This window comes from Leptonychotes weddellii, unplaced genomic scaffold (assembly GCF_054177405.1).
Source record: "Leptonychotes weddellii isolate Sample4059 unplaced genomic scaffold, ASM5417740v2 HiC_scaffold_6968, whole genome shotgun sequence".
In the NCBI taxonomy this organism is placed as follows: domain Eukaryota; kingdom Metazoa; phylum Chordata; class Mammalia; order Carnivora; family Phocidae; genus Leptonychotes; species Leptonychotes weddellii.
In genome coordinates, this window is record NW_028039145.1 from 168 (window position 1) to 9,784 (window position 9,617).

General features: G+C 64.4%; 1 protein-coding gene across 1 annotated transcript; it reads left to right on the forward strand.

Moving 5' to 3' along the window:
- Positions 1-278: 278 nt before the first annotated feature.
- On the forward strand, positions 279-8,806 carry SMTNL2 (smoothelin like 2; the record flags this gene model as incomplete). The annotated part of the gene is made up of 6 exons (XM_081811315.1): positions 279-521; positions 1,111-1,180; positions 1,833-1,997; positions 2,638-2,752; positions 2,900-3,051; positions 8,406-8,806. Coding segments are annotated over 6 exons (872 nt in total), but the record flags the coding sequence as incomplete, so codon positions are not given.
- Positions 8,807-9,617: the final 811 nt, after the last annotated feature.

Here is a 9,617-nt window from a genome sequence, read left to right on the forward strand (position 1 = left end):
TCCCTGTTTCTGGAGGAATGCAAGCAGGGGCTGAGGAATCGTCCACGCAGTGAGAAGCATAGCTGGTGTTTACTGAGCTGACTGTGAGGGCAGTTTGCAGTAGACGTAAACTCTGGTTGGAGTGTTGAGGCGTCCCTGGAAGTGGGAGGTCAGGGAGGCCTTCCTGGAGGCGGTGGGAGGAGGGTTCGGGGAGTCTAGAGCCCTCCTGGAGGGGGGGCTCTGGGTTCCCCGTGGATGGCATGGCTGACCAGCACCCCGCCCCACTGGTCGTGTTCCAGGTCTGGGCGATGGACCCCCGGAGGCTGCCCAGACGTTCCCGGAGCCAGAACCGCCCAAGCCTCACCCCGTGAGCCTCTCCTTGCGGCTGCCTCACCAGCCCGTCACGGCCGTCACTCGGGTCTCTGAGAGGTTCTCGGGGGAGACCTCAGCCGTGGCTGTCTCGCCCACGTCCGCCGCCGTCCTGGGGGGCCTGAGCCCAAGCCCCAGTGAGGCCACCACACCCTGGACCCCCGGTCCCAGCGGTAGGAGCAGGAGAGCATGGCCTGGGGGCGGACCCCACCTCAAGGTGGGAGGGCAGGCAGGGCTCAGGGCCTGGGGGTTGGCAAGAGACCCAGAAAAGCTGGGGCCACGCCACAGCCCCACCTGCGCCCACCACTGCGACCCCTTCCCGAGCCTGTCCACGAGCCCGTCTGCGCGGCCCGTCCCCGTGGGCGCATCCCTCAGTCAGGACCACAGGCCCATGCGGGGAGAGGGGGGCTCGCACCCCTGCACAGTTTGGCACGGTTCTCCGGGCCTGGCTTGGGCCTGTGGTCAGGCCCCTGGTGGTGGTGCCGGGCTGGGGCTTCCAGAATGAGGGTTTGGGAACAAAGTGCTTGCTGGATACGAGGCTCGGGAGGCCCTGTGCCCTCAAACGCAGGGTGGGGACACACACAGAGCTTTTATGTCCTTGTTCTATGTTCCCAGCTTCCTCTCCCTCAACTGTTGACCGAGGTGGGGCCCGCAGAGCCTGGGGCACCTGACTGTCCAGGGAGTGATGCCGGGGCAGGGGAGGGGGGCCGGCGGCTGGTCCCCCGCGCCCAGGGCTACTTCTCTTCTCTCCTCGTCCCGCAGAGAAGAACCCTTCCGTCCCATGGTCGAGCGCCGGCTACGGGGCAGCGTCCACAGGCAGGAGCAGCGACAGGTGGGTCAGGATGGCCTCAGGCTCCCCGGCCACCAGCGGAGGGAGGGCAGCAGGGCAGTGGGGGAGGGGGTTGTGCAGGGGAGGCAAGGCAGGCCTCCCCCTGGACAGTCTTGTTTGGATACGGCTGCAGCTGTGTCTGTGTGGACTCCTCAGATCAGGTCTGGGCCAGGATTGAGGAGGTGGGAGGCTGTCTTCGTCCTGGCTGGCGGGGCTCCCTCCACCGGGTGCTTCCTGCCCGGACGGGACAGACAGGACGGAGGAGGCACCTGGAGAGGCCCCGGGGCTGGGGCAGGTGTGTGGGGGCTCCCCCCAGGCCAGCCGGACTGCGACTGGAGCTGGGAGGGCGGTGGGGGGCGGGCTTGGCTTTTCTTGCAATCATAAGGGAAATTTGTGACTTGAAACAAAGGGGGTCTTATCTAGTGGGGGTCGGGGGTCTGGGGTACGCTGCCCTGCCCACCACAGGAACTGGCACCTGCTGAGGGCTGGGTGATTATGCCCAGCAGGAGCTCGGGCAGAGTGGATCCCCACACTGCTTGGCGGGCTGGTCCCTCCTCTGTTCCTGCCCCTTCTTCTGCCTCGGTCACTCTGTGGGGCGGGGGGACCCCGGGCCCCGGGGGCCTGGCTGTTCCCGACACGCTGGTTCTCTCCTCAGCCCACCCCTGGCGACGCCGCCCCGGTCGCCCCCGTCCCCCCCGCCGCCAGCCACCGCCCAGGCCCGGCGCCGGGAGCTGGTGAGGTCTCAGACGCTGCCCCGCACGTCGGGAGCGCAGGCCCGGAAGGCCTTGTTTGAGAAGTGGGAGCAGGATACCGCGGGCAAGTACGGATGCTCACGCCCAGCGTGGGGGCCCAGCCCCAGATGGGGGCCCGGCGGGCGCAGCTCAGCGGAGCTGGCCCTGCCTGTCCCCCTTGACGAGAGCCCCTCTCCTGCCCCGCCCCAGGGGTGCCCCAGGCCGCCCTCCACCGCCTTCCCTTGGTTCCTGGGCGTGACAGGGGCTCCCAGGGGAGCTGTGGGGCGACACCCTGGCCCTCGGAGAGACAGGGCTGGTCTTTGCATAGGGATCCAGCTCTCGGCATGACACCTGCGTGTGCGGGGCGGGACCCAGGCCTGGGGGGGACACACCCATCCTGGCGCCCTCCCAGCAGGGAGGGAGACTGAGCCCGACGGCCCTGGAGGAGGACCCCCTCTCTGGCCAGGAAGGAACCCTGTCAGTGAGGGTGGCCTTGGGGCAGCTGGGTGAAGGGAAGGGGGGCCACGCGGGCTCGGGACCCCTGCTTCCCAGTGTGGGAGAGACGGGGCTTGGGGGCTGGAGGGAGGGCGGGCCTGCCCGATGTTGTCAGGGGGCTCCCGGGGGCGCAGAGCCGGTGGGGCATTCTCCCGGGGGCCTGGCCGCGCTGGGGACCCCGGCCGGCCCCGGGGGGAGGAGGAGCGCCCTGCCGCAGGCTGGCTCTTGGCACAGGGGCAAGGGAGAGGTGCGGGCCGAGCTGAAGCGGTCCCAGAGCTTCGGGGTCGGCGCCGGCAGCATCAAGCAGCTCCTGCTGCAATGGTGTCGCAAGAAGACTCTCGGCTACCAGGTGAGCCCGGGGCCCCCCAGCCCGGCGCCGCCTGCCTGCAGCCCATGCCCGGATCCCTGGGGCCTCCTGTGGACCGGGTGGGCGCCGGGAGGGGCTGCTGGGGCGGACCTGCTCACCTCCCTGCATTGACCCCCGGCCGGCCGGAAGCACGTGGACCTGCAGAACTTCTCCTCCAGCTGGAGTGACGGAATGGCCTTCTGCGCCCTGGTGCACTCCTTCTTCCCCGACGCCTTCGACTACAGCGCCCTGAGCCCCGCGCAGCCGCAGAGGAACTTCGAGCTGGCCTTCTCCATGGCTGAGTGAGTGTGGCGGGTCCTGAGCCGGCGTCTGCCCCGGGGGTGGGGGAGCACGGGGCAGGCAGGACAGGAGGCCCTCCACTCCGCCCGCCTGCCGGGCAGCTGGGGGGAGCAGTCGCCCAGACTTGCCGAGGAGGGCTCGCCACACCTGCCCTTCCTGCCAGGTGCCTTGGTCCCTGGTGTGCGTGCGGTCTGGGAGACCAGCCACCGACCGACAGGGCACGGGGGGCCGTGCGGTGGGGTCTCCCGGGGCACCCCGCCTGTCCTCTCAGGGCTGGTGGGGAGATACCGTTGCTTTTGGGTGAGCAGGAAATCGAATAACATCTGCTTGGGAGACATTTTGAAAACGTCTGCAATAAGTCGATTTTGCTTCTCTAAATGCATCTGCTACGCAATCGCCTCCTTCTTCAGACTCCCTCACGGGAGGGAGATTGGGTGGGGGGAGGTTCTGGGATCCCCAGGCTGGGATCTGGTGGTCGGCTCGGGGCAGCCCGCGGTGCACCAGGGTTCTGGTGGGGGCGCAGGCAGTCCCCCGGGGCTGGTCTGCCTGGCGTTCTGGGGGTGGCAGAGAGCAGTTGCGGGGAGAGGGCCGTGGATGGGCCAGCTCCCAGTGGCCTGCGGGCAGGGGGCTGGGAGGAAGTGCTCTGTCCTCACGCCAGGGCCTCCTGTTGGCTGAACACTGTCAGGACGCAGAGGGCCGGGGAGCCTGGAGACGGGGCACAGAGGAGGATGTTTAGGGCCGCCTGGTGCTCAGTTTCCAGGAATCAAGGGGAAGAAGGTCAGAGGGAAGGAAGGTCCCCCGAAAGCCGAGTTTCCTGGAGGGAACGCTTATCTCTCCTCCCACAGCCTCTCTGCCTGGTGACATCAGTCCCCTGAGCATCTGCGCATGCCCACCCAGTGCCCTGAGCAGGGGGAGGCCGCGCTCCAAGCCCGGACCCCGGGCCTGGCCAGGGAAGCTGAGGGCACCGCCCCTCTCCCGAGCCACAGCTCCCGCTCTGGGGACGGGATGGAGACCCTGGCTCCGAGCTCCTTGGCTGAGCCGTAGGAATGTTGGTATTGCCCCTGTGGTGTGGTCTCGGGCGACACGCTTGGACTCTGGGCCCCCTTGGGGTCCCAAGAACTCCTTGTATCCTTTAAAAGCCTTCTCTTTCTTGGCTGCTTGGGATTAGCTGTCATCCTAATCACAGAAACAGCTTTGGATGGAGCGTGTTATGCAACTGGACCCAGACAGTGGTGAAGCAGAGCCAAGGGGGACGGCACGGTGTTGGGGAGGGGCGCCTCGCAGGGGGAGGCCCAGCTGCTGGGAGCCCAGGCAGGGTGGCGGTCAAACCGCGGACCGTGTGTGTGGGGCTGGGGCCCTGACGTGGGCACGTGGAGGCCCACCCCAGCCGGCGAGGCCGCATGTGGCCCCTGGAGCTCTCTTCCGTCAGGACCAGGGGGCCGTGCCCTGGAGCAGGCTGGGCCGAGCAGGGAGAGTGGAGGCCCTGCATCCCTGCATTGCAGATCGCGGGGAACACAGCCCCCGCCCCAAACCCGGCGGCCAGAGCCAGAGCCGTCTGCGGCTACGCTCTCCCGGCACGAGGGTTGGGCTCATGGAACCTCCAGACTCGGAACGCACATTTTTTCTATTCCCAGCCTGGGAGGCGATGGTGCAGGCCGCTCCGAGCTTTGCTTTCTCTCCCCCAGAGCAAACGGGGTCAGCAGCCTGGCCCTGCCTCCCTGTGGCCTGCTCGTGTCTGGGGAGGGGAGGATGGTCTGCCTGCTCCTGAGATGAGTTCCGGCTTTTCTGCCGCCTTGAGGAGGGCCGGGGGTGTGCCCCGGGCAGGCCTGTGTGGGGAGCTTGTTCGGGGTCTGGAAAGGGCCCTCCCCTGGGAGTCCTGCGGGAGATGACCTCACAGGGGCAGCCTGGGTCACCTGGTTCCCTGGACAGCAGGCTGGTCAGGAGCAGACGGTGCGGGATGGAGGACGGACAGGCCCCTCAGACACGGGGTTCACCTCCCATCAGGAAGGAAGTGCTTCCAGACCCTTCTGCGAGCAAGGGCCGTAGAGACACAAAGATGCCTGGGGAGCCTTTGCCGTGTAAGGGGTTGGGGCTGCCCCTCCTCCCAGTCACGGACCGTCCCAGAGATTCCCCGCGGCCTAATCTGTGCGAGCAATGCCGTGTTGACAGCGGAGTGAGCTCCCTTGTTGGACAGGTGTCCCGGGCTTGTAAAGCGGGAGGACCAGCCCTTTTATGGAAGGGGCTGCGGTGGGTGTGTGGCGGCCTGCCCTCTGCACCCTGCCCCCCGCAGCCCCAGGCCGAGGGCAGGCCCAGAGCCGGATGTGTGGCCCGAGGCTCCCGCTTGCCCTGCGGGAGTGTGTCCTGCTCTCCGGTTACGCCCAAGCCGAAGGGGCTTCAGGCTATTTGTAGTACCCACGTGTGTCTGTCTGAAACCAGACAGGAGGCTGTAGTCCGAGCCTGGCGTCTGCATTTAGAGGAGGCTTAAATAAAAATAACCCCTCCGGTCCCTCCTCCACGTCCCTCACAGGCCAACCCCGTGTGGACGGAAGATAGGATAGAGCTGGAGTAGGAGAATCCTCTGAACCCTTCTTAACCCCAAGCAAGGTGCGGCCGCGTGAACTCATCCAAAGGTGGTGGTCCTTTTTCCTTTGGACTGTTCCGTGGCGTCTGAGTTCTTTCAACAAGCTGGTGTGGCGTTCACAAAAGCAGCTTGTTGATTTAAAAGGCAACTGGGTGTGCCCTTCATGCAACGTTCTGTCAGTTATGCATCAACTTTTTAGGGCGATTGGGGCCTCTGATATTTTGAGACTTACGTATTTTTATAAAAGTCCGTCCCGATCATCATCTTCCTCTTCTCATATCCTGATTCTGAAATCTCATTCAGCCTGTGTGTGCAGCTTCTAGGAGTCTTGACGTGACCGTGTGGCTGGCAGGGTGGAGACCAGGGCCCTGGTTGTTTGCTGGGAAGCTGGGACCTTGCCCACAGCTTCCCGTCTGGGTCATGGGGGCGGAGGCCGTGGTGAGGCCTTCGTGCCCGTCCCCACCACCACCCTGATCGCGGAAGTCCGGTAAGGGCACCCTCCGGTAATAAGGGGGGAAAGAAGCTAGAACCAGCACAGAGGAGAGAGTCCCTGGTGTCCTTTGAGCTATTTATTTTCGGGGAAAGACGCGATAGGGAGATTTTTCGGAAGATTCTCTTCCAGCGTGAGATGTGGGAAAAAATCAGGCTGAGGATGGACTTGTGGGGCCAATAGGTAGGAAGGACCCGGAGGCAAACTAGCATGAGAAATGTGAGGGCAACTTTCCTGGCCTTGGGGGAAGAGGGCCCCTGGCCTGGGCCTGGAGGACAGCCAGCCGAGCGGGGCCACCGAGGAGAGAGCACCTCCCTCCTCCCCGGTGCTCGGAGGCCAGCACTCAGTTCTCTTTCCGGGCTGAGGGTCGGGGTTTTAATATGGCTCTCGTTGAACCCGGGGACCGCGGAGCCCAGCGTCGGGGGGATGGCCCGGTGTACGTGCGGGGTCGGCTCACCTGGGATCCTGGGAGGCAGCCCTGGGTGGGCGGGTGGGTGGGCAGGTGCTGACTGATCGCTTGGGAAGGTGCACTCAGGTCAGAAGGCCTTGGATTTGCAGCCCCGCCCCACCAACAAAGCACCCATATAGGCCTGTCCTTTGTCAGAGCGCACGCTTCCCCGACGCGGAGCCCCGCCCTGGCCCGTCGGGGATGCCAGGGTGCCCTGCCTGGGGCCAAGCCCCCCATCACCTCATGAAGCCACTGGGTTCCCTCACAGGGACCCGCTCCAGACCAAGGGGGAGTTGGCAGTGGGCCCATCCGGGACAGATGTCCGTGTTTCACTGACATTCGGCGTCTGAGAGGAGGCCTGGCGTCCGGCCAGCACGCAGGGCGGGGCCCCGAGCTCGTGGTCCAGTCCCGTGTGCGGGGCCCCCAGGACCGGCCCGCGGGCCCCGGGGTGCAAGTCCAGGCCGGGGGTGTGAGGAGCAGAGCTAGCCTCTGCACCCAGCTGCTCCGATTCCAAATGCCGACCTTTCCCGTCCACGCGCTTGCTCCTTACCTCGAGCACGATGACAGAGACGACCAGCACCGCCGACGTTTACCGCCCGGCTCGCGGGGCGGTTACACCAGCCGGGGCAGTCGGAGGCTGGGAGAAGTGATGTGTCTTTCTTACCCCAAGTCAGGGAGGACGGGGCTGGGTCGTGAACCCCGACAGCCACCTGCTTGTTCACGGGGGAGGCTGGGACCGTGAAGCGTGCTCAGCCGCGGAGGGACGAACACTGACAGCACTGGGTGTGGGCATTTGAGCCCAGTCGGTGCCGCCTGACCCCACCAGGCCTGCGATTCTGGCGCCCCGGGAGTCACGGGGTAGCGTTTGGAAGGACATCCGCTCTTAGGACGCGGCGCTGACCCATCACTGGGGTGCTGCCACGGGAGCTGGGGATGCCGGGGAACCCGCTTTCCAGCCCAGGGAACGCCCAGCTTCCCGTCTACACCAGGGCCCAAGGCTAGACCAGCGTTTCCCAGAGTGTGCGGCAAGGGGGGCCGGGGGGCCGAGGGGGGTGTAGGCAACGTCCTGACCTTGCCCTTGGGACCCGTCAGCCAGCAGGTCGTGAAATCGGGTGAGCGGTTCCCGCCCACCTTAAGTGGGGGTGGGGGTGGGGGGAGAAACAAGCACTGTGGGGAAATCTCGGGGGCAGAAAGCACCTCTGTGCAGCCCTGGGCACGTTCGCGTGCCGTGTCTCCAAGCATGGGTCTCGTAAACGTTTTAAGAGACCGTTTAGGGGCGCCTGGGTGGCTCAGATGGTTGAGCGTCTGCCTTCGGCTCGGGTCATGATCCCAGGGTCCTGGGATCGAGTCCCACGTCGGGCTCCCGGCTCGGCGGGGAGCCCTTCTCCCTCTGACCCTCTCCCCTCCCATGCTGTTTCTCGCTCACTCGCTCGCTCTCTAAAAAAAAAAAAAAAAAGACCATTTAGGAGCCGCCTGGGTAAATTTATTACTTTCTTTGTTTTACGTTTTATAGTTTGTGCTGAATCTCCACATCCTGTCGCAATACGTCGAATTTTTTAGTGGAAACTTCATTTTTAAGTTAAAGTAAAATTTCGCTAACAGAATTCTAACACTTACAAGTGAATTTAGTGAAAGTGAACTTTAATTTCACAGAAACTTGCAGCCAGGAAGTCTGTGAAGTGAGTTGACTTGGTGGTCCCTGGATGCAGGGGTCTCCCCGGGGTCTCCCGGGGTCATCGGAAGGCCCTGGGGTGGGGGGCGCCGCAGTTCCGGCCGCGGGGCCGTGGGGCTGGCTGGTGACCGGGGCCCTTGTCCTGATGGGGCTTCTGTGTTTCAGGAATCTGGCCAACTGCGAGCGCCTCATCGAGGTGGAGGACATGATGGCGATGGGCCCCAAGCCGGACCCCATGTGCGTCTTCACCTACGTCCAGTCCCTGTACAACCACCTGCGTCGCTTTGAATGAAGCCCGTGGGGCTGGATGGCCAGGGCCAGCCCGGGGGGAGACTGTGGGGCGGCTCGTGCTCCCTGAGCGGGGCGGCCCCGCCACGTGGTGTGAGAGCACTTCTGTTCCGTGGCGTGTGGTAGGCCGTGCGGCCCGCTGTGTTGTTGGACGTGGGCACTGCGCGCCGGGCTCTGCGTGGGCCGCGGCCAGGGCTCCCCGGAGGAGGGAGAGCTACCAGAGAGCGCGATTGGTGCTAAGCGATTACCTCCCTTCAAATAAAAGGCTTGCCTGTGGATTCTGGAATGTGAGATCGTTTTCCCGCGGGTGAATTTGATACGTTGGCTTCACGGGGGCACGTTGCTCACCACGTGTGCTTTATCACAATACCCAGAGTTCTGTACATCCCCGCGCTGTGGTAGGCGCCTCTCCTGCCTCGCTCTGGGCCTCTGCCAGGAAGCAGGGAGGACACTCCAGCAGCAGCCGGACACGGAAGACCACGTCTTGGGAAGAAGCCACCTAATCTCTCCCCGGTCCTGGGCAGCAGATGACCTTCAAGTCACCCTGGTCCTCTGGGGAGATGGGAAGGGCTGTCGCCTGGTCCCAGAGCGCCCCGTCCTTCCCGGGAGCCTGGCTAAGAATAGGCTCTCGGGAGGTTAACGCTTTTAGGGAAGGACGAGGCCCTTTGTGCAGAGAGGTACTTTTTATTCACGTTTTTTAGGGGATTTGCTGCAGGGATCTATGGAAAATACGTGGATCTATATTGTTGACCGTACGTAAAGATGTGTCAGGCTTCACTTTGGATTTGTTCTTTCTGTTTGGTAGACATGGGGCCTGTGGACAGGAGATTTTGCAAGCATTTCCAGTGAAAATCTGCTTAAACTCCCTCCCCCACCTCTCATCTGCTTCTGTCCCTAAAACTCTGCCCGGAAGTGGACAGCCACATTTGCGCATTGCTTGGTCCGTCTCCCTCGTCTGTGCTGTTGGGGGAGCGAGAACCGCGAGTCCCCGCTCCCCGTTGACGGGCAGGTGTGGGGTAACCGCGGCCAGCAGCGGCCAGGTCCGCTGCGGTCCCGTCGAGGAGCGCTGGTTTATGTTCACAGGTCCTC